At 42.4% G+C, this 25,328-nt stretch overlaps 1 protein-coding gene across 2 annotated transcripts in view; it reads left to right on the top strand.

Annotated features, from left to right (window-relative positions):
* SEL1L3 (SEL1L family member 3) overlaps positions 1-25,328 on the top strand; it is a 118,668-nt gene that overhangs the window by 22,156 nt on the left and 71,184 nt on the right. For both annotated transcript variants that reach the window (XM_010367999.2, XM_030915853.1), the window contains exons 3-9: positions 5,917-6,043; positions 7,672-7,793; positions 8,132-8,247; positions 11,047-11,105; positions 19,428-19,560; positions 21,607-21,739; positions 23,280-23,420. In XM_010367999.2, coding sequence (XP_010366301.2) covers positions 5,917-6,043; positions 7,672-7,793; positions 8,132-8,247; positions 11,047-11,105; positions 19,428-19,560; positions 21,607-21,739; positions 23,280-23,420 — 831 coding nt within the window. The remainder of the gene's footprint in view (positions 1-5,916; positions 6,044-7,671; positions 7,794-8,131; positions 8,248-11,046; positions 11,106-19,427; positions 19,561-21,606; positions 21,740-23,279; positions 23,421-25,328) is intronic.

Raw genomic sequence — 25,328 nt, 5'->3', positions numbered from 1 at the left:
TCTCTACTAAAAATACAAAAAATTAGCCAGGTGTGGTGGCGTGCATCTGTGGTTCCAGCTACTCGGGGGGCTGAGGTGGGAGAATTGCTTGAATTGGGGAGGTGGAGGCTGCAGTGAGCCAAAACGGTGCCACTGCTCTCCAGCCTGGGCAACAGAGCAAGACTCTGTCTCAAAAAAAAAAAAAAAAAGAGAGAAAAAAAAAGGAATGAAGGGAAGGACATTCAGCTTTCAGGTAGAGGGGAAGGCATAAGCTATGGCGCACAAAGAAGAAAATTCCTGATGGAGAAATGGTGACAAGCCTTCGTTCTTTGACAGGAAAGATGGCAATGAGGCTTCATCTCACAGGCTAGCTTGTGTTGATTGGGGGTGGCTGCCTAGAACATGGTGTTGAGTAGGATTCTGAGGATAAGTCTGCACTTACTGAGAAAGAGTGCCATGTCCATCAGTTACTGTCTGCCATGGAGTGGCAATGTGGACTAGCAGCACGCTTGCTGTGGTTTATTTTCCAAGACACAATCTCAGGTGTGAGATGGGCAATTCAAGAAGTAAGACTAGATAAGCAGGTTAGGAACACTCTTGGAAGGTTCTTAAATGCCCTAATGTCTAGCTTTATGAACATTTCTCTGATCTTCCCTCTTAAATGAGAAACTCTGGGGCAACATGGTAGTTTTTTTCTTCTCCACTCTCTTTTCCTTTCACTGAAAATGCATTCTCATCTTCAGATCCAATGGACTGGAAGTATGATTTTTTTATAACAAAATTTCATTACAACAAAATGATTGAAAGTTAAGTCAAGTGTTGGAACCAGCCTTGACTTGTCTTTGTGAAAAAAATGGTTTATACAGCAGGACTATTCAAGTCAATGTCATGATAGTACTTTTAGTAGTTATAAACTATATATTTGGCATTAAAAAAAACCAGACCTAATTCCTTTTTTTCCAGTTAATCATGGTAGTCGGAACTTTTCAGTAATAACACTAATTAATGCCTAGCATTTACATTCCCCTTTGTGATTTTCAAAACACTTTTTTCATGCACATTGTCTCATTTAATCCTCATAATAGTTCGGTGGGAAAAATAGTGTTATTCTGAACCTTTCTTTAACAAAGAGGAAAACCGAGGCTCAGGGAGTTTGTTTAACTGGAGTCCAGACTTCCTGATTCTTTTGACTTTCCTATGCCGCCTCTCTGAAATATGCTAATACAGTCCTAACCCAGGTTCTAAATTAGAAAGAATACTTTTTTTAAAGTTGAATTTTTATCGATGTGAATCATCCTGTTTTCTTCACCCACTGGACTCTGTGTCTTTGAAGCGGATTGGGCAGCCTCGGAGGCCGAGGGTGGGAAGGCCTTGGGATGTAGCTGGCTCCTTCTATCTGCCTGCCCGGAAGTGCTCAGAGCTTTTGTTCTCTTCTTTCATAGACAAAAAAGTAATACGTGTACACGGTAACAATAAAAAAAAAATGTAAATAGTGTGAAAAGGTTTAGGGGAACTAGTAAGTTTCCACACCCCTCCCCTTTGAATCTTCTGGTCCTTGTCCCAGAAGTAAATTCATTAGCAACAGTTTCTTGTGTCTCCTTCTAGAAATTTTCTCTGCACATACAAGCGTTAAGTTGTGTCCCGTTCTCTTCCTGCACAAATGAGAGGATTCTAGAAACGGACCTGCGCTCATTAACAACACAATAGATTTTTCTGTACCAGGACATGCTGCCGACCTCATTCTTTTCAGCAGCTCCTTAGCGTTGCATCGCCTGACAGACCATAATTTATTTAACCCGTCTTTTGCTGATGGTCATGCTCTTGCTTTTAGCCACAAGACTTCACTGAACATCCTTGTACATGTATCTTTGTGCACATTTATAAGCTTGTTTGGAGGATAAATTACTAGGAGTAGAACTGGTTTTATTCTTAAGATTCCTGTCATCAAATGTTCCACAGACTTCCTTAGGAACCTGCCTCACTGCCTGGTATCCTTTCTGGAGGAAGTTCTGACCTAAATCATATCTGCTAGAAAATCGAGTTTTTATTCTCAAGCTTTGGCTTTAAAGAAAATTAAACACCTTATTGGCCACTGGCTTTTGAATGTCTTGTGTTTGGAAAGCATTACTGAGCTGCCTGTGCTCTGGCTTTATTTCTCCAGGTTGAGAAGTCTTCGCTTCTTTCCCCACAGATTCTGCTTACAGACTGGTAGTCATTGTGATTCCTTGCACTGAGACCGTCTTCAGCTTCTCCAAGGGTGGGCTGATGATCTCAGTGGCTTCATTGCTGTGTGTTTGAAGCACATCTGGAGTGGGGTTTTGTTGCGTGGAAGTGTTACCTTTTCCCGAGCAAGGAATCTGTGTCAGGGTTCTGATCACTCAGCTAAATTAGGGAATGGGCTACATAGTCGTCCCTTAACCCCACCTGACCCGGGGATGAGATTTAAAATATTAACAATCAGTGAGGGTGGGGGGCCTCAGTGAACCCCAGTGGGTGCTAGCCTTAGTGCTGAAGCCAGCTCCAGAGGCTGCTGCTGGGCCAGGCTCTAACTTGAAGGAGGGGCCAGGGTGGGTGGTGGGGCCTTGGAGGTTCCAGGTGACATCAAGTATCAAACCACAATAGAAATATTTCAGTGTTTGAGCAACCAGTATATCCGCACAGGGGCACACCCACTGAATATCAGCTGAGGTTCTCTCTGGGAGGACTTTTAAGAAGAAAAGCCCATTGGTTTGCAGTGGGGAAGCCAGGTTTGAGTCATATCAGGGCTTCTTACCAGCTATGAAATCTTCAGTAAGACACTCAATACTTTTCATGTCTCCAAATGAAAGGGTTTGCACCATATAATATCTGTTGTCTCTTCTTGTTCTAAAATTTGAGGCAATAATACAAACAAAACAGCAAAGTGTTCCTAACATCAACTGTTTTCCTGGCATTCTGCATTTATGTCTTAATTATGTCTTTTTTTGTTTGTTTGTTTAACCTAAGCTCTTCATGCAAAATAAGCTAAAGAAATGAATTTGGGGAAAGGATTTGAAAGAAGAAAGGTCATTATTTGGCTTATGCAGTGTGATGCACATTATAGAACTGTGAACAGTACTAGGAGGAAGGGAGACAGGTTCAAATCCTGACCTGGCCACACCTATATTCATTCATTCATCAAATATTTATGGGGTCTTTATCAAGTACTGCACACTGTTCTAGGCTCTGGGGATGGAATAGTGAATAAGTAAGGCCCCTGCTTTAATGAGTACATTCTAGAGTCAAGCAGTAAACTTCTTTGGACCTAAGTTTTCCTACCTGTTAGTTATTTAGTGGTGGATGACACTGGTACTGTTTCTCCGCATTCCATTGCCCATGACAAGACATCGCTAGTCAATTATAGCATTGCATGCAGCCATAATCAGTTATTAGACAATAGACCTATATGTTATCCTGGGATAAATAACATATCCTTTATGTTATTCAGATGAATTTTAAAGTCTTCTCTGGCTCCAAAATTCATTCTTGTTCATTACTTCTAATTGTAATCGAAAGACAGTATCATACTGAGGGCAAACTGCCTAGGACCCCAAATTATACATGTAGTGAAGCTACAGATTTGAAAGAAAACTACCATTACTTTGGTTTTGTTGGGTACAAATAGTATGTGTTGGGTACAAATAGTATTGTAAAATTATTTTAGATCTTTGGGTCTGAGCTTTTTCCTTCATAATCTATTGCGGCCAGTTCTCCCATTTGACCTGCTTTATTTTGGTCTTTGGACAGGGGAGAGCTCATTGTCATTCACTTTTAACTCTTTCCACTTTAGAAACCTCCTTTATGAAGCTTCTTTATATTGGAGTCAGGTTGGGCAGAACTGAATCCCATTTGTTTTGACAAATGTTTCCACTGCACACTAGATCACTCAACAGCCATCACCAGCAGAAGGCTTCCTAGGGGTCTAACGTGGCCATCTGGTCTCTTCTGCTCCACTCAACATAGTGGAAGCCAAACCAAAGTTGAGCTGATGTCAACTTCCTTGGTGAATTTTTCCTTCAGATTCCAAAGAAAACCTTTGCAGTACTTCCATTTCTCACCCCTCTCACCACCCCCATAATAGACCTGCAAGTCCAGTTGGCCCAAATTGAGCTCATATTGAAAAAACAAAGGTTTTAAGTACTTCTGTTGAAACTGATAACTCCACTCTTTTGGATTTCCAAATGCATCTCTGCCTGTAACAAAGCATGTAGATTTGTGACTACTGGGGAGAAATAGGCTTATTTAATCCTATTAAATATATACACAAGGGCCTGAGATTCTAAAAACTGCTCTTGCGATTTCCAAATTGTTGTAAACCAGAGGTACCTCTCTATATAATAAAACTTTTTATTTCCTTTGGGAAATGAGAGCTGTGATGTCCAGCATCCTAGGCTGAAGCCTCCAAAATTTGTGCCAATATTGGTATTTGGTGAATTGCACGTAAATCAACTCTTCTCTCTCCAAGAAACCCAGGAAAATAGACTGTTTCCACCATTTAATCATGAATGTCTAAACTAAGGAGCGTTTTAAGCAGAAGAAAAGTATCCTTTTTTTTTTTTTTTTTTTTTTTTTTTTTTTTTGAGACAGAGTCTTGCTCTGTCGCCCAGTTTGGAATGCAGTGGTGCCATCTCAGCTCACAACAACTTCTGCCTTCTGGATTCAAGCAATTCTCTTGCCTCAGCCTCCCGAGTAGCTGGGATTACAAGCACACACTCCCATGGCCTGCTAATTTTTTTTGTATTTTTAGTAGAGATAGGGTTTCACCATGTTGACCAGGCTGGTCTTGAACTCCTGACCTCAAGTGATCTGCCCACCTTGGCCTCCCAAAGTGCTGAAATTACAGGTGTGAGCCACCATGCCCAACCAAGAGAAGTATTCTTACACCTAGGTTGAGTTAAGTGGATTCTCTTTTCTTTAGTTGGGGAGAATATGGAAAACCAAAAATTCATACTTAGGCTTGCTGAAAGCGGTAGGTGTTAAGTATAGATGAAATAACTCAGTTCTCCCTTTAAGATTTGTTATGAACATCCCTATGGTTTTTGGGTTATGGAGAAGAATTCTTTTGTGTTTGTGAAATAAAATGGAAGACTTTCCAATGTTAAAGTATATGTTTAGTAATTTTTATGTAGGGTAGTATGTTGCACATACTACCCTACATAAAGGTAGAAAGTTTGCACAGAAGAAAAAAAACCTGCAATTTTAAGAGTATGGATTCTGAAACCAAAGAGCTTGAGTTCGAATGCCAACTCCATCTCTTATTTAACCCTCTCTGATGCTCAGTTTTTAATGTGTTAAATGGGGATAATAAAAGAACCTATTTCATAGTTTGTTGTGAAATGAAGTGAGATTATCCCTGAATTGTGTTTAGCATATTGCCGGTGTATACTAAATATTAGTTACTGTTTTGGCAACCATGCCTCTGTTTTCTCATCTGTAGACTGGGGATAATAATGAAAATTAAATGAACAAATTTATGTAGCATGTTTACAGAAATGTCAGGACCATAGTGAGAACTACGAAAGTGTTAACTTACTGCTGTAACACAAATTCAGATGCTTTTCTTAGCATTCAGAGGGCAGGATGTGAAATGATTATGAACACAGAAGCCTGAGTTCAAAACCTGAATTGTGGTTCTATCACTTATTAACTTTGTGAACTTAGCCTCGGGCTTTGCCTCTGCAGAATGGAACTAATAATAGAATCTACTTCACGGAGTTGTTATGAAAAGTAATTGACATGGTCTCTGTAAAGTGCTTAGCATGGTGCTTGGCGTATATTCAACAGATGTTTGCTGGTATTTTTAGGGTATCTCACTTAAATGTTTGATTGGAGCTCAGCAGAGGCTTTCAGGATGAATGCCATTTGGGAAGGAATGTTTTTCTGGATATAATTGAAAGGGAGCCGTTTTGCTGTTTGCAGATGTGGTTGCCCTGCTTGGCTTTCCTTATGCCTCCAGTGGAGAAAACACAGGCATTGTCAAGAAGTTCCCGAGGTTTCAAAACCGAGAGCTGGAGGCCACTCGACGCCAGCGGATGGATTACCCAGTGTAAGGATGGGTAGTAGAAGGGAGCTGGTTGGGAAGTGCTTGTTTTATTTGAGGACCAGGGCAGGCTAGTGGAAGAACTCCTTAGGACAACACACCACGGTAAGGTGTTTTGCAAAAATGTTGAGATCCCCGTGGCTTAGACAGAATTGGTGGACCTGAAAACCTCAAATGAGTCTTGAATTATCCTTGCATTTAACAGTCCTCAATTTGCCTTAGCCTCCTTCCATGACATGAGTAGACAGCAAGGTGTTGAAGCCTGAGGCCCTGCAAGGTCTCAGGTGCAGCCAGCCAAAGCCAGCACAGATCGCAGCCTTGGCTTTGCCTTTCTGTCATGGAAGATTGGACGAGCTGTTTGAAATCTCACAACTTCTGATCTCCTCCATTGATTTCAGCCAGACCCAGATATATGTATTTTTTTTTTCCTGCTGCTGAATTGAAGATGCTGAAAATGGTTCCTGGTTCACCTCAGACCAGATGGATTTAGCAGAGTGATTTAATTCTTCCCATGCTGCTGGCTGTAGAAAGATCTTGAGTCACTTTACCGAGCGTATGTTCTTGCTAAGCTTCCTTGTAATAACTTATCTTCATGAGCTTGCTCAGCTGGGTGGGTCAGGAGGGAGCTGTGTGGCACCATCTGTTTGCGTATCATACCACTGATTTTGAGGCCAGATTATAAAGACCAGAAAGGAATTCTTTGTGTGTATCTGCAAAGAACCTGGGGCCACTGTCACTTTAACCCAAACTGTAAATTGGTTACTGGGGTAAATGAAGAGAAATCAATGCATTCATTTTGACCTCGATCCATGTTTCACATACAAAATGCAATCATTCCCACTTCCTCGTCTTTGAACTACTGGTCAGTAGCACTGTGTGTGGTGTCAAGGGGTGCTCAGCAACTCTTTTCTGACTGATTGATGGATCACATATCTTGGCTAAATGTGTCCTAGTTAAGTTGGCTACTGTTATTTTATCCCAACTCCACAAGTCACAGATGTACAATATTTTTTTCGACTAAAATAGCCCCAGTCCAGGAATGGGATAATTAGATTAATTGTTCTGTATTGGTCAGCCAGGACCGTGATACTGAATAACCTAATCTGAGCATGAAAATAGCATATATGTGTCCCTGTTATCTCGTAGTGATGCCATTCATAGATGATTACATTTTTCTACCTTATGGCTTTTATCCGTGAAAGGAACAAAATTGCTTAAAAGGCTCTAATTATGTTTTTTCTTTTAATCATAGAAATTAAAATAGCTTCTTATCAAATCACCTCTTATTAAAATCCAGATTTTTAAAATCTATGTCTGACTTTGTAAGCCTTAATCAAGAATTCAAATAGGAGGCATGTGAGATTCTCAAAGAGGCACAGAAACAGAGTTTTTGGTGCAAGGTAGAAAGTTGCCAGTTTTGCACAATGAAGCTTAACTCCTGTCTTTTGCAGTTACTATAACTACCTCCTTTGTTTCAAAAATCAAGCTTTGCAAGCTGATCTCCCATGATGAACGCGAAGGCAAATTCATCCCTTCATTGGAAAGAAAGCAATTTACTTGGTCATTGTTAACCATAATTACCTGTTCTTGGATGATATCAATCTGCAGAATTTTTTTCCCCCTCACTCTTATAGGTTTACTGTTTCATTGTGGCTTTATTTACTCCATTATTGCAAGGCCAACCTCTGTGGGATTCTGTACTTTGTCGACTCTAATGAGATGTACGGCACACCTTCTGTATTTCTTACGGAAGAGGGTGAGTATAAAACAGAACCTTTAAAACGATATTGTAATTTTTTGAAGCTCTACCTAGTGACAGATATGTCTGTCTAGAATAAGGAAGATACTGTCAACGTGGCAGCCCAGCAAGAGCAATGACTTCCAAATGTGGGCTTCAGATGTAACTGATTTTCCCGGAAGCTTAAACCCAATGTCTTATTTACAAAGAAATGCATTTATAAACGTGCGTTTGGGTTTTGCTTTGTTTTGGGGGAGTCTTGTAGTTTCTTAGGACAGTTGTTGAAAAGGTCTAGCTACTTCATTCACTCTTAGATATTTTTTGGTCATTTTCATGTGCTCGATTTTTCCTTTTAGGCTACTTGCATATTCAGATGCATCTTGTCAAAGGGGAAGACCTTGCTGTAAAAACTAAATTCATCATACCTTTGAAGGAGTGGTTTCGACTGGATATCTCTTTTAACGGAGGCCAGGTATCTGTATGCATGCTTTATCACACGCCATACGAGTATTTTCGCTTAAAGTTAAGCATTACCATAAAGCCGGGGAGCAACAAAATCTGCAAAAGCAAATTTGTGGTAAATGATAGACTCTTTACAACTACACACTTCCTAAATCAAACTTTTATAGATGGAAGTTTAAATCATAAGAATCCCATCCCATTTAATTAACTTTTAAAGTGCTGCTTTTGACTGTAGGGTGAATGAATAAAGCATACAGGCAGCTCTATAGCCTTAGTGATCCGAGCAATTCAGTCCTTTTCTCCTGGGGAGGTAGGCTTTGTGGAGATAAATGGTAAAACAATAATTGGCCATGTTTATATAGTGTTATGAGATCTACAACATTTTTTTTAAGGAAATGGATTGGTTAGTTCAGCCAAGAAATGATTTGACTGCTTTTGGCAAGTGAAGCAATTGCTTATGTTTGGCATTAAACAGATCATAATAACCAACACACATAAGTGATAATTCAGGTGGGATTGAGGGTCTTTATCTACTTTGTAGTATAAAACATTGTACGTAACTGCTTCAAATTCTCATAACATGAATTTTATGGATGATGGCAAATCTCTTGTTCTAATTGAAGACAGTCCTATATCTCAATATACACAGTGCCGGTTGGCCACCTTTTTCTGGTTGCTTTGTTTTCTCATCAGCTTTTCCTATTGATCTGTGATTTTCCCGTAACAAAAGTGGAAGAGGCATTTTGTTTGTCTTGTGGATAAGATGATGCACAGTCTTCCCTTGGTGTTTAGGTTGATCACATTTCCTTTTTTTTCTGTAAGAGAAAAGAAATCAGGTCAGTCCTTGCTGCTTTCCTGAGAAGAGTCTGTAAAATGTGAACTGGGATTCTTGGTATGTGTGTTTGTTTACTTACAAATGTTTGGTGACATAGTGGCGGTCCACATTTTAGCTTCCTAGCTATGTGAGAATTATGGTGGCCATAATAGCCTGGTTGCTGCTTTCTCCTATGGAGAAGGTCAGCTCAGTGCCGTTGTCCCTGAGACAAGTATCAAATCATCAGAGCAGATTCACAGATCTTATTTTGCACCTGCTGTATGCAAGGCACTATGCTCAAGTTGCTTGTAGACTATTTATGGAAGTAACATTAAGGAGGTAAAGGACTGTTATAAAGTGAGCTTAATTGCCAGATGATAGCTGGGTGCGGTGGCTCGCACCTGTAATCCCAGCACTTTGGGAGGCTGATGTGGGTGGGTCACCTGAGGTCAGGAGACCAGCCTGGCCAACACAGTGAAATCCTGTCTCCAGTAAAATTACAAAAAGTAACTGGGCGTGGTGTGCATGCCTATAATCCCACCTACTCGGGAGGCTGAGGCAGGAGACTTGTTTGAACCCGGGAGGCGGAGGTTGCAGTGAGCCGAGATGGCGCCACTGCACTCTAGCCTGGGTAACAGAGAGAGACTCTGTCTCAATAATAGTAATAATTTAAAAATAATTAATTGCCAGATGATTTGTATTGATTCCTAGAAGGGAGATGGCATTTTATGCTGGGATGCTTAGGGAAGGTTTCACGAGAAGATTTCTCTGGTTGGACAGGATTTAGATGGAGAAGGGAGAAGAGGGTATTTCAGCATATTATTGGAGGTTAGCAGACAAACCAGTTTGACTAGAGTATAAAATTGTAGACTATAGAAAGCTAATGGAATGGAAAAATATGTCTTTAGGAGTAGAATGTGGAGAATCTTGGATATCAGGGAATTTAGACATCAACTTGCAAGGCACCATAGAAGATTTTTGAGCAGAAGATTAAAAGTAGTCCTTTAATGAAGGAGATAAATTTAGTGGTGGAGTACATAGTTGAGTAAAGCAGGAGAGAAAGACCAGATAAGTGGGGGCAAAAAATTTTTTTTGGTGTGTGTAGACTTTAGCCCATTTTTCCTTCTTCTTTCTATTCTATCTGGTCTAATATACATAGGTCCCAAACAACACATAATGCTTCCCACCCAAAATCCACTTCTGTGGTGGGACTACCATAGTCTGCCTTGACTGAATGTATAAATGACTTAGATGGTTGGTTTAGGCCAACAAGTGGTGTGAGTCATTTTCTTTTCTGTACAGACATGTTGTATGGCTGAACTGGGTTGGTTTCTGGTGGGTTAGTTGTCTTTCATATACCAAGTGTTGTAGCCACGTCTTTGAGATGCACCCTAGCACTTACTCTGTGGTGGCACTAGCAGAGCGTAAGTGGCCCCTTGAGTCCAGAGGCTTATGTTGGAGTCCAAGACATGAGAAGAGTGCATAAGAGACAGCTAACAGCATTCATGACAAAAAATAGTGTCCCTGTTAAAATGAGAATGATGATTCCAAGTGCTTAGGGAAAGGGAGGTGGGAACAGCAGTGCATGAAGAACATACACCACCAACCTTGTTTTTCCCCGAAGGCTCTCATGGAATCAGAGCAAGATTTTAAACATTCCTTATAGTATCATACATATTTCCTTGTCTTTCTATACAATGAGCTTTTAAGGACAAATACATCAAATGAGCCTTTGGCTTGGAGTTTGGAAGTATCAGAAACTTGGTGGAAACTGCATTGTAGGTATTTTTAACCACATCAAGTCACATTTGGGGAAGTTAAATGTATGAAATCTTAAAATATGCACAGGGCTAGTAAACTGTTAATTTTATTTTTGCAGAAACTGATCAGGTAAAAGACTCTCCAAGACATATTATGAGTAATGTACACCAAGGCTGTATAGGTAATGTAGGGTGATGAGGCATAACTGATTCTTGTGTATCTCTCCCATCATAGATAGTAGTAACCACTAGCATTGGACAGGATTTGAAAAGCTACCACAATCAGACCATTAGGTAAGTGCGATTTTTCTTTTTATTCAAGATTTGCCTGCATGTGGGTTAAGGAATCTTCATACTTTAGCCCTCAGCCCTGATGTTATTCCGCATCTCCTCACTCAGCTTTTCCAAGCATGGATTATTCTCTGCCCTGTAGCTAGTCTTTGTACTTTTTTTCCTACCATGTACAAACTCTTTCTGTTTCCCCCACAACCTTTTTTTCTAAGCAAGAAAAACTAGTCCTCTCTCCAGATCTTGTTGTAAATTCTTCCTTTCATGGCACTTTATAATTCTTTTTCTTTGAAAATTATCTTCTATGAAGGATTCTGAAAAATAAATCAAAGTATTAATGTTCCTTATTGAGAATGGTTGGTAACTTTGGCCTCGTATAAGACATAAAAGCAGACAGTCTTCATATTTATGTTTATAATCTGGATTTGAAATGTATGCAACTATTGATATTGGTGTCACTTTTCATCTTTATATAACCATTCTCTACAAGAGTTACAGAAGCTAAGAATTGAGTTTCTTGCCTGTGTTTCATAATTTTTTAATTTACTTCTACATCCACATATAATAGTGGATTTTATAGTGTCAGAATCATGGGGCAACCTTCATTAGGAATTCAGGATACCTTGCCATAAGTAGATAATATATGTATATAGGTGGTGCCTGACCCAATGATGATTTGATTTGCAATTTTTTGACTTTACAATGGGTTTGTCAGGGTAATAAATACATTTCGTACTAATGATACTTTCAACTTACAATGAGTTTATTAGGATGTAACCCCATTGTATGTCAAAGAACATATGAAATTGAAGGCTTAAGAGCAAGTGTAGGCCAGGGGGGGTGTTGGCTCATGCCTGTAATCCCAGCACTTTGGGAGGCCAAGGCAGGTGGATCACTTGAGGCTACGAGTTTGAGACCAGCCTGGGCAACATGATGAAACTCTGTCTCTACTAAAAATACAAAAATTAGCTGAGCATGGTGGCACATGCCTGTAACCCCAGCTACTCGGGTGGCTGAGGCACAAGAATGGCTTGAACCCGGGAAGCAGAGGTTGCAGTGAGCTGAGATGGTGCCACTGCATTCCAGCCTGGAGACAGAGCAAGACTCTGTCTTAAAATAAAAAATAAGCATTAAGATCAGAAATAAAAATGACCAATTTTGAATGTATAATTTTAAAAAATGTATCAGAACTTTTAGGCACTTTGTCTGGGATGAGGAGTGGTTTATTCCTCGAGTCTGTTATTTCACTGCAGCACAGAATGCTGCCTCTTCACACAGACTGGGGATATGCAGGGTCCCGCACAACCCACATTCTCTTGGATTCTAATTATTAAAGAAAGGGAAGCAAAGAGGGGCAGAGACAGAAATAGAGGGCCATATATGCTACTAAAACAAAAACAAACAAAAAAAAAACTCCTTGCCTGGCCAGGCATTTTACAGGTGGTTCACACCTGTAATCCCAGCACTTCGGGAGGCCGAGGCGGATGAATCACATGAGGCAAGGAGTTCAAGACCAGCCTGGCTAACATAGTGAAATTCCCATCTCTACTAAAAATTTAAAAAGTAGCTGGTCATGGTGGTGTGCACCAGTAATCCCAGCTACTTAAGGCTGAGGCACGAGAATTGCTTGAACCTGAGAGGTGGAGGTTGCAGTAAGCCAAGATCCCACCACGGCACTCCAGCCTAGGTGACAGGGTGATACTCTGTCTTAACAATAAAAAAGGAAAGAAAAGATAAGAAAAGAAATACAGAATCTTGGACTTTGCTCTAGAGCTTCTAAATCAGAATCTGCACTAAAAAACTAAAAAAAAAAAAAAAAAAAAAAAAACAACTAAAAAAAATTAAAACAAAAATTCCTGTTTTCATTTAAGTCCGACTGATTTCTTTTAGGCTCTGGGCGCATAGAACAATTCTTATTTTCATGGCTGGATTAAAGGATTAGAGTTTCATAGAAAGGCTAAAGAAGTGTTATTAGCCTGCAAAGAGGGTGCCGGTGGCTTAAGAGCTGCATTGAAACATAGCGGCTGAGGCCTAGGGAGAGAGCATGTGTCTTCAAGAGCACCGAGGTAGATTCGGATCAGCCAGAAGGCGTTCAACACATAGGAGTGTTGTTATATAACTGGTGGCTGGGGGATCTTCTCCGAAAAGTTCAAGGACAGCGAAGCCTGGGAGCTGTCTTTGGAGAAACAGATGATCTGAGTCTGCTTGGGAGATCAGATCTCCGTGTTCTGTGAAGTGGGCTCTGGCCAGAAATTAAAGGTTTTGGTTTCAGGACATGAAGTCTAAAAGAAGAGCTTCCCCTCTCGCCCCTGAAACCCACGTCCAGCTCCAGGACATTTTCGACAACTGGTTGAATTTCATAGGCCCCTTTTCGTTTCTTTTCCTTTTCAATCCTAGAGATCTAGAGGCTTATATGAGTGAATGGGAGACAGAGTGGCCACAAAATGATCCAGGGCTGGGGCCGGGGTGAGGCAAGTGAGCCTAAAACTTAAGGAGGTGCCAGAAAGCTCAGGGATTGCATTCGTTTCCTGGGGCTGCCAGAACCAAGTGCCAAAACAAAGTGGCTTAAACAACAAAAATGTATTATCTCAGTTTTAGAGGGCGGAAGTCCAGGATCATAGGGCTGGCAGGGCCGTGCTCCCTGTGAAGGTGCGAGGGACAGATTTGCTCCCGGTCTCTCCTGGCTTCTGGTAGCTCCTTGGCTCATGGCAGCATAATTTCAGTCTTCACATGGCATCCTCCCCATGGGTGTGCCTGTGTCCAAATTTCCCTTTTTTATAAAGATGTCAGTCATATCGGGTTAGGGGCTCACCCTACTCCAGTATCATCTCAATTTAACTACTTATGTCTGCGATGACCCGATTTCCAAATAAGGTCACAATCTGAGGTGCTGGAGATTTGGACTTTGACATATTAATTTGGTGGGAGGAGGGGGCACACAATTTAACTCAACAGTAATCATGATAAATAACATATTAATATGATGTTTTTAAAAATCAAAATGAATGCAGATAATCTGTGATGAACAAAATATTAAAATTTTGAGTAAAGACATAATAAACATAGACATAGAAGAATCAAGGGATCAAGACTGATTTTGGGGTACACGCCAACTCTACATCCCAATTGAAGCATTGAAACAATTTCTTAGTAAAACTGGCAGTACTCCGGCCTGGCACAGTGGCTCACGCCTGTAATCCCAGCACTTTGGGAGGCAGAGGTAGGCAGATCACTTAAGTCCAGGAGTTTGAGACCAGGCTGGGCAACATGGTGAAACCCCGACTCTACTAAAAATACAAAAATTAGCCGGGCGTGGTGGTGGGCGCCTATAATCCCAGCTACCCGGGAGGCTGAGGTGAAGGTTGTAGAGAGCCAAGATTGTACCACTGCACTCCAGCCTGGGTAACAGAGTGAGACCCTGCCACAAAACAAACAAAAAAAACCAAAACAAAGCAAAAAACTCAGAACAAACAAAAAAAGCTAGCAGTACTCAGACCCAGGAGTGCCCCTCCCCACCACCCCAGCTGCCCTGCCTATACTCCTGAGACCTCCCCATCAGAAAAATAAGCAGAGGCCCAGAGGGAGCTGTCCACAGTTCCCCGAGGGTTCCTGTGGTCAAGCATTTGGAATCTCATCCCTGCCAGGAACCCCACTTTCAGAGTGGGCCAAGCCAGTGAACTAAACATCAGATATTTCCAGTTTACTGGTTATAGGTGTTCCCAGGCAAGGCTCTTACCCCTCCTTTTTATTTGTTCCTGTGACGTAAACGTAATGATGGTTGTCCTACAAGGATAGTGTGAGAAGATCAGGAATTAAGTGCTTGGGATGGCAGTACAACGCATAAATGAAAGGCTGCCAATAATACTCCATGACACGTGACAGCTTCAGGCCTCTATAGTGTTAAATTCATTCACTCATTCAACACTTGTTCACTGAACACCTGTCACATGCCAGACACAGCACTCAACTCTGGGAATAAAATGATGAACACAAAGAATACAGACCCTGCCTTCATGGAGCTAAAATATCAAGCTGGGGAGATAAACAGAAAACAAATTCACAAATAAATTTAAATTTACAAGTTGTGGTGAGCACTAGGAAGGAAACGGATAAGGTAGCTTGAGGAGAACAAGTAGGTCAGAATTTAGACCAGGCCTGCCAGGCGTGGTGGCTCATGCCTGTAATCCTAGCACTTTGGGAGGCCGAAGCTGGCGGATCACGAGGTCAAGAGATGGAGACCATCTGGCCAACATGGTGAAACCCTGTCTCTACTAAAAATACAAAAATTGCTGGGCGTGGGGGTGCACACCTGTAGTCCAGGCTACTCGGGAGGCTGAGGCAGGAGAATCGCTTGAACCCAGGAGGCAGAGGTTGCAGTGAGCCGAGATTGCGCCACTGCACTCCAGCCTGGCAACAGAGCAAGACTCTGTCTCAAAAAAAAAAAAAAAAAAAAAAAATTTAGACCAGGCCCTGAAGAAGTGACATATAAGATGATGTAAGATGATGGCTACTCTATGGGGCATGGGGGCAGCCAATCTGAAGCTCTAAGTTCTCCTACCACAGAAACTTCAAGCTGGAGCTATTTCCTAATTCTGAGTGAGGCCTGTTTCACTACGTCGGTGATTCTTTCAGGCTACTGGTGCTCTGCAGTAATAAACCAGAGCACTCTCCTATGTCCAGATAAGAGTAAAGATAGTTTGCCAGCATGTCTCAGGTCTTGGGCTTTGGAAGAGTCTAGCTCAGCTTTTATGTCAGTGAAATTGATGACCATCAAACAGTGCACAGTACAAGGAATCTCTTGCAATCTTTGTGCAGACACTGAGAATTCTGCAGGAGAAAAATGCGAAGACATCGATGTACATGGAGACCAAGTTGGACAGATACCCTACTGCTTGATAATAATGACAATTTAAAAATTATGGTTCAGTGCCCTAGGGACCAAGTAATTTGTTTTTTTGTTGAAAAACTCAGTTAATGTAAGGATCCATTAAAACAGATAACTCCCTTAAACATTTTTTTCAATTAAAAAATATATATGTATATATTCATTTACCAATCTGTCTAGATAGGGTCTTCTTTTGAGTACAAATCTAGAGATTAGAGTTTCCTGTGGGCTTTTTTCACACTTGTAAACAACACCCAATTTCTGTTTCTTCCAAATGAAAACAAAGACACTTGTGGAAATAATCAGAGCCCAAAAGCCATCTAGATTTTTCTCAATTTTTTTCAAGACATGTTACAACAAGTTTTTAGTAACCTCTGTTGCGTCCACCCAAAATAATCAACTTAGGTTTTATAGAAAGAACAACTCTTTTTTTTTTTTTTTTTTGAGACGGAGTCTTGTTCTGTCACCCAGGCTGGAGTACAGTGGCGCGCCTCGGCTCACTGCAAGCTCTGCTGCCTCCCAGGTTCACACCATTCTCCTGCCTCAGCCTCCCGAGAAGCTGGGACTACAGGCACCCGCCACCACACCCGGCTAATTTTTTTCTATTTTTAGTAGAGACGGGTTTTCACCGTGTTCGCCAGGATGGTCTCGATCTCCTGGTCTTGTGATCCGCCCACCTCAGCCTCCCAAAGTGCTGGGATTACAGGCGTGAGCCACCGTGCCCGGCCGAGAACAGCTCTTTCTTCCCACTCATACTTTATTGAATTACATATTTAAGTAAATGGTACGATTACAGTAAACATACTATTGGTATTAACTGGTTTGGGCTCAAGTGATCCCCCGCCTCGGCCTTCCAAAGTGCTGAGATTATAGGCATGAGCCACTGCACCAGGCCAACATTAACTGGTTTGAGAGTATACACATCTTATTCTTGCTAAGTGTGCAACTCAAAATGTGGGAGTCAAAGTCCAACAGAGGACTAGGTTAAAAATGATAATCACTGTTGCTAACGGTTATGGTGTCTGCTCTGTACCTGACATTGTTTGAAATGCTTTGTTTATATATTAGTTTATTTCATCTTCATAACAACCAGACAGGCAGGTACTGTTGCTATTTCCGTTTTTTAAATGGGGAGACTAAGGCTCTAGACAGTAAGCTCTAGGCAGTGAGGCAGTGAGCATCCCGGATGCTGTAAGCATCAGTCAGTCGGTTTTGCATGAGGACGGTCAGGTAAGCTGGAGAGTTGGTTCAGCTGCAGCTCTGTTAAGAGGGCTTCCTACTGCAGAAGCATTGCTTTGTATCCATCGAGCGCCCTGTGCTGTCTCATGAGGGTTGTTGGAATGTTCATGCCTTTTCAAGGTCTTGGAAAACAGAATCAATTCACAACTCTAGAGATAATAACTTTATGACCTCGCCATAAATAGGCAGGAGAGACTATCATCTTCACAGTCCTCCAAGACTGAGATTCTGAAAAGCATAATATCAGGAGCTGAAGCACTTCTTTTCCATTTTGGTGGCATTTAAACAAGGCTAATCTCTAGACATTCGATGTTGCTGCTGTCAGCTGTTGCTGCCAGCCTGTGTGCTTTGCTTCACCATCTCATGCCTCCTCCCTGGCCAGGTGCACCTGCTAGGGCTTGGGTTCTTTGCTAACAGACAGTCCATCCCCCGTTCTGAAATAACCCTGGGTTGCCTGGTTTCCCTGATCCAACTGTGAGTAGCTTGCCCTGTCCCCATCCATGTCGTCACGCCGGCCCTTTGCTCCCTCGGCTCCCTGGGCTCCTGGCGGCCTGTCTGCCACTTTGTTTTCTTTTCTCCTGCTTCCATCCGCCCCTCGTGGTTCCTGGCTCCCCCTTGTTGCCTGACCTCTAACTGGATACCTGTCTTAGCCCTCACTCCCCTCACTGTTCATGTATGCTCTGATCACACCTTGTCCTCCCATTCTTACTTTAAATTCTTATTTGTTATTTTTATTTATTTATCAGTTATTATTATTATTATTTTGACATGAGTCTCACTGTTGTCGCCCAGGCTGGAGTGCAGTGGTGGGATCTCAGCTCACTGCAACCTCCGCTTCCGGGTTCGAGTGATTCTCTTGCATTAGCCCCCTGAGTAGCTGGGATTACAGGCACGCACCACCACGCCTGGCTAATTTTTATATTTTTAGTAGAGATGGGTTTCACCACATTGGCCAGGCTGGTCTTGAACTCCTGACCTAAGGTGATCCGCCCACCTTGGCCTCCCAAAGTGCTGGGATTACAGGTGTGAGCCACTGTGCCCAGCCTTATTTTAAATTCTTAATAGGTAATAGATGCACATGGTTTAAAAAAAAAATCAAAACTTTGTAAAAATACAGTTAGATGTCTTGCTCCCAACCCTACCCTCACGCTTCACCTCAACCCCCCAGCACCCCATGGGGAGATAATTCTATTGGTTTTCTGTATAGACTTCCACCCAGAGTTTCTTTATGCAAGTATGAAAAAAATCTGTGCCCCTCTTTCTTAGATAAAAGGTATGCTCTGTGTCCTGTACTTTTTTTTTTTTTTTTACTTAACACGATATTTTGGAGATCTCTCCAGGTTCTTTTGTCCCTTTTTTAGTTGCATAGTGAAAAAGCTCCAGTCCAAGATACACTGAATGGATGGGCCAGTCCCCACTGGCAGACACTGGAGTTCTCCTGGATGGATGGGCCAGTCCTGGCTGATAGACACGGGGGTTCTCCCATCTTTGGTGAATATAAACAATGTTGCAAGGAACACCTTCATGCATTTTATAAATGCCAACCCACTTTGCCCTCTCTTTCCTTCCTGATGTTTCAAGCCCTTCAGGACAGTGTGGTCCTCTAGCTCATCACTTGTGCTCACCTCTCATCTCCAGCCAAATCCTCTGAGCTGGCTGTGGCCTCCTCCTCCTAACTGAATTTTGCCTCAGTCCTTATCTAATAGTCTATGCTTTTGGCTTTCTCCCACAGCCACCTTCTGTTCATTCAACAAGATTTTTTATTTTCTTTTAAAGCAAAATATTTCCAATGAAGACCAACAATTCCAGACAGACAATTCCATTGATTCCAAACAATACCACCACTATCAATAGTATATATTGAGTATTTACTGTGGGCAAGCACTCTGCTAGATGCTTGACATCTTTATACTTCACTTAATCCTCTTAACCATCCAATAAGTGAAGAATTATCATTTGACACAGGAGGAGACAGCACTGGAGAGGAGGTTAAGTGACTGGGCTGAGGTCTCATAGCTGGCAAACAGCAAAATTGGGATCCTAGCCCAGGTCCACCTGGCCCCACACTGGTCTCCTCTGCTAAAACTCAGAGTGAAGGGCTTGGGGCAATTTGGGTTAAGTCAAGGAGAGTCTAGGAAAGAGACTCTTTTTAAGTCATCTAGTTCCAGCACAGAGCTCTCTTAATCCTTCATTCTCTTCTCTAGCTTCCGGGAGGATTTCCATTATAATGACACAGCTGGGTACTTCATTATTGGAGGGAGCAGGTATGTGGCTGGCATTGAAGGGTTTTTTGGACCTCTGAAGTACTATCGCCTTCGCAGTCTGCACCCTGCCCAGGTGAGTCCCAGGGGATCAGGAAGATTGCAGTACTCCTGGGTGATGATTATGGGCCTCAGGGTGTGCAGCCCAGTGTAAATAAAAGTTTACCCAAGCCGGACCATGCATTGCCTCTGTCATCAAACATCATTAATACTGAGGCTTTTCCCCCAGCAAAGGCAATAATAGATTTCTGTTAACATCTGGTTCATTTAGTACTCATAAAATGGAAACCATTTACTTCCTCTGTTTTAATAACTACTAGTTTAATTATAGAGTAGATTTTCATCAGGCTGTTGCCTATCCAGCGATTAAGCTAATGAAAGGAGAGCATCTTAGTTATTTGGTAAAGCTTCTTTTATATGCTATTATTTAAAGTATCAGAAGAGATGCTGTAGCAAATTAAAATCTTGCTTCCATTGGCTGCTGTCTTCAGAAACACAGGCCTTCGGCTCACACTGGGGTCAGCTGGCAGCAGTTGTATGGATCAAAAAGGCATTGTGTTCAGGGCCGAATCCTCTGCACAGTGCCTTCCACATCCAAAACCCGCCCCTGAATGGAACTCTCCAACGCCCTGGGCCAATGCAGCTGGACTGGTCGGGGGAGATGGCTGTTTCCCCACGAGGGAGTCTTCAGGGCACTTGTTTTCTGGGCTGTGTTAAGGAGATCAAGATCAAGGACCACACCTGATACCTGAAAGGGAAATATTCTTTCATTCCCTTCACCCTATGGGGTTTATTCTGAGAAAAACAGGGGTCACCAGACAAAGTCATAATCAGGAAAAATGGGGAGCCCTGCTGTCCATGGGTGATATCTTACAGCCTCTGTGAGAGACCTTTGTGAAAAGGGGAAAAAAATGAAATAGTCATTTGTGCAACAAATGCTTATTGAGAACCTACTGTATGCCAGGCTCTGAACTAGGTGCTGAGGCAAGCAAGATGGGTAGGTTTAAAATTCATCTGAAGGTTGTCCACAATAAGAAATCTGCTTAATATCGGCCAGGCGTGGTGGCTCACACCTGTAATCCCAGCGCTTTGGAAGGACGAGGCAGGCAGATCACTTAAGGTCAGGAGTTTGAGACCAGCCAACATGGTGAAACCCCATCTCTACTAAAAATACAAAAGTTAGCTGGATGTGCTCACTTGAACCCAGAAGGCGGAGGTTGCAGTGAGCCAAGATTGTGCCACTGCACTCCAGCCTGGGTGATAAGAACAAGACTGTCTCAAAAAAAAAAAAAAAAAAAAAGAAACGTACTTAATATCATGAACAGTACATATACATATGCATACATATATTCACACACAAAATGGAAGTGAAATTATTCTAAGAATACATACCCTTGCTATATTCAGTGCACGCTGCTATTTTGTGTTCTACTTTATAAAAACAAAAACAACCACCAAAACTCTGTAGGTTACCACCCGCTGAAATAACTATGTGACCCTCTAATGGGTCCCAGCCTCTATTTTGAAGCACACAGAGTTAAGTCCCTTGTTCCTGAGGAGCTCCCTTTTGGGATCTTAAACAAGGAATTCATGAAAGAATACAATATATGCTTAAATTCAGATGTGTTTGGGAGTGCTGAGGCAGGAACAGGTACATCAGCCCGCAAGTGAGATGGGTGAGTCTCTAGGGGGGCCTGTCCGGAAGCCATGGCCTTGCATCCAGCTCTTAGGGGTTGCAGAAGAGGGGAGGAGGGCTCTTTGATGCAGCAGGCGCATTGCGGGTACTTGCGTCTTTTCGTGGGAATTGAAGGAGGAGGTGAGTGTGATTTTCTAGGGACAGAGTGCAGCCAGAGAAAAGAAGAGGGAAGAGTCCCAGTCTCTGGGAAATTCTGACGTTTAACAAGCTGGACAAGAGAAGCTGGAGGGAAGCCGTCAGAGCTGGTGTGTCCTTGAATTCATATCGATGACCTTGCTTTGCAAATCCAGAGTGGATGATATGTGTACAAACAGGCCACCTAGAGATGTCAGTGGGAGAACGAAGTCAACCCGAACACATCTTCCTAGAGGTGGATGGACATTTGATGACAATTGTTGTTCATTTGACTTTCTTGCCTTCTTGTAGATTTTTAATCCCCTCCTTGAGAAGCAACTTGCTGAACAAATCAAGTTGTATTATGAAAGGTGTGCTGAGGTTCAAGAAATAATATCTGTGTATGCATCCGCAGCACTGCGCGGGGGCGAGAGACAAGAAGCATGTAAGTGTTGAGCTTCAGGGGAGCTGTTTTAAGCTCTGTGCATTTGCATAAACACATGTTTGGCTTCTCCATAATGGGATTAAAATTGAACATATATGACTTGGCTCACATATCAGCCAGGACAAGTGTGACCTTGAGCCGTCCACTGGTGGATACAGGTAAAATTGTACATTCCACCTGGATTCTACCAAGACCAATGACAGTCAAGAAGAACCAAAACATCTTATAGCTCCAACCATAAAAATCTAGTTTACAAATACAAATGAAAGCGAGTGTTTTGTGCCTCACATGGCATTATTCCCATCCATAAGGCCAGCCTAAGAAAATAAAAATGAATTGAAAAATAAATTAATCATTAGAAATGTTTCCCCATCAGTGCACTTTTGTTTTGGGCCATTAATATCTGAATATTAGCTTTCAGAAATGTTGAATGGTGACTTTGTTGTTTGGAGTTCGGTTTTATTTTTTAAATCCTTGAAATTGACTCATTCTCGAAGACATCCGTAATTTTTAACGGAAGGAATGAATTTCAAATAGACTGCTTCATGCATGCTCATATTTGCACAGACATCCTTTTACTCACACAGGGTGTTTATCAGTTACAAAACTTGGTCCTGTCTGGTCCGCCAGTGTTCCAGCTTGGATCTAGCACTTACACATTTCTCTGTGATGCGGATCTTGCTGTTTGATATGGTGGCACTAGAGTTACTCACATATGTTCCTTCTGGAAGAGAAATTCCTGTGGGGCCTTTGCCATCAGCAAAAGCGAATTGAGTATTTCAGTCCTGCCCATATGTCTCTCCATCTCCAGAGCGGAACTTCTCATTCCAGGTCATGGAGGGAAGGATGCATCTCAAACATGCCCCGGTCCAATAGGGTTCACATGAAATGGTCCCAGGTAGTGATTAGAGATGGTGATGGGTGAGTGTGGAAAGACAGTGCTTCTGCAATTCAAGTTAAGAATAGGCTATACTGGTCTCCAGCTGCTGCTCTCACTGCTGAATCATCCAGAAAATATGATGCTGTCAAGCGGAGGGGGAAGATATATAGGAATAGTAATAACCCAAAGAGGAAAGAAACTGACTTGGGTAACTTATGTACTATCAGGAGACATACCCTGAGATGGAAGGCGAGGCATGCACACCCATCTGTTTGGTGGCATTAGGAAGATTTTCCTACCATCTTCAACTGCCTTTCCTCCCTGGGGGTCTTTGTGCTTTGCTCCTCAACTCAAATGCCAAGAAAATGGCCTAGATATTGGCCTCCTGGGGACCAGTCAGAGGCCAGCTGCTCATTCTGTAGAATTATTCAATAGCCATCAGCAACTTTGGCACATTTCTCATGGACTTGGCTCTGAATTTGTGACCTGGAGGCAAAAGCATCATAGCCAATTTCAAATCTCAAAAGGACCCAAACCAACATCCAGTAATGGCAAGTCTGGCCTCTTCTTTCTGGTTCCTCTTAGGACGAAGGACTTTAGGGAGGTGAGTCTCATCTTCTGCTAAAGGGTGTGATGTCTTCTGCTTCCTCTTCTGTGTAGGCCACCTCCATAACTCCTACCTGGACCTCCAGCGCAAGTATGGGAGACCCTCGATGTGCAGGGCCTTCCCCTGGGAGAAGGAGCTGAAAGACAAACACCCCAGCTTGTTCCAGGCATTACTGGAGATGGACTTGCTGACCGGTAATTGAGTCTTTGCCTCGGCTTTGGGCACTGGTTAGAAAGGCTCCTTGTTTTTCTCCGTTTCACTCACCCTCTTTGGTGTTTTAGGCCTTAAAGTTATTTTTAACCCTAAGGTTTTAGCTTAATTTCAAATTTAAATTCTGCCCTTGTATGTCCACAACTCTCGATATATCTGTGCACACTTCCAACACTAAATGCAAAAACTTAAATTTAGGAATTGCTCAAGCAATTCTTTATTTAAAGCCAAGGCCACAAATGGACAGCCTGCAGCCAGAGCCAGCCCCCAGATGCAGTTGATTTGGAAAATACCTTGTTGTATATGTTAAAAAAAAAAAAAAAAAAAAAAAGTAGTTATATGTATCTAAAAAGCTTGTACGAAAATGCAAATTTCTAGCTCTTTTTAAAAAAGAAAAAACCAAAGATCTGGCAAGACTGGGCATTTCTCCTGTGTGGCAGCAATTGTGGAGGTGAGGCTCAGACCAGGCATACCTTGTCCACCCACAGCACCTCCTGTCTATTTTGTCACCTCCTGCTTACTTCATTCATGGATCTGACCCATGTGAGCCCACAAGCACTTGAACTTGGGACCTCTGATTTGAAGTACACTTTCAGCGTCATCTCAGGAATCTGCATAAACTTCCCAGATGCCACCAGCTTCTCTGTAGGCCCACCGCAATTTGGGTTTGCTTAGTAATTCAGTGCATCCTCCAGGGCCATGAGGGATCTTAAAACCATGCCTGTTAGGAAGAGGAAAGGCAGCTGGAGATGTTCAGCCTGGTGAAGAGGAGCCTAGCAGGGAGTTGCCAACTGTCTTAGTGGTGGGAGGCAACTCCACGTAGTCCTGGGCATAGAACCAGATCTTGAGTTGGGGCCATGCAGAAAGTGACTTCTGCCTCATGTAAGATTGGTGTCTTAAATTGCACCCACTGCCTAAGAATGGCAGTGTCTAACAGCATAGATTTCCTTTGCAAATGGTGACCCTCCTGCAAAGAATTCAAGTCATATAGGATATTTTATCATTCATTCTTCTGATGCTTACTCAGTGACTACTCAGTAACTTGGCTAGACTTCAGAGATATGTGAAGTAACACAATGCTTCTGTCCTTAAGGAATGGACTTGAAAGCAAAGAAAAATAGTAATGCATTTTATTAAAGGTATAGAAGCTAATGGTGGAGACACAAAGAAAGGAGTGGTCAGTTCTACCGGGAGGGCTGAGGTGTTCTGGGAAGGCTTCCTGGAAGAGGAGACACTGGGACTGATTCTTGAAAGGCCAGCAGGTGTCTGCCAGATAAGAGAGTTGGAGGTGGGAATTGCAGGCAGAGCAGACCCTGAGAGGTGGTAACAGCACAGCATTGTCGCATGATGGTGCCGTGACAATGTGGAGGCAGGAGAAGCCCTGCAAACTGATTATTCCAACGAGGGTTCAGACACCATCCTGAAGTTTGGGCTTTACCTTTCAGGTGACAGGGACCTGTTAAAGGGTTTCAAGCAAGAAGAAGAGGCATAGTGAGATCTGGGACTTTGAGGTCACGGCAGGGAGGTGAACTAGAAGGGCGTGGAGCTGGAAGAAGGGAATGTATTGCCACGGTCCCTTGAGGAGAGGATGCAGGCCTGAGTGGGGCATGGTGACAGGAACAGAGCTGAAGGATATAGAGATGGACTCTGAGGGACTCCATAGCTGCTTGGATGTGGGCAAAGGACAAGTGGGCGGTAGGCTGTGTCATGTTGTATAATGAGTGGCGTAGCCTCTGGAGCCAGCTGGCCTGGGTCCAATTTTAACATTCACTAGCTGTGTGATTTGGGCAAGTTACTTAATTTCTCTGAGCCTTAGTTTCCTCGTCTGCAAAATGGGAATGAAAATACTACCTGTCTTCTAGTGTTGGCTTCAATAAGTTGATATATATATA

Source organism: Rhinopithecus roxellana, chromosome 2 (genome assembly GCF_007565055.1).
Source record: "Rhinopithecus roxellana isolate Shanxi Qingling chromosome 2, ASM756505v1, whole genome shotgun sequence".
NCBI lineage: Eukaryota > Metazoa > Chordata > Mammalia > Primates > Cercopithecidae > Rhinopithecus > Rhinopithecus roxellana.
This window is presented reverse-complemented; position numbering and strand designations above follow the sequence as displayed.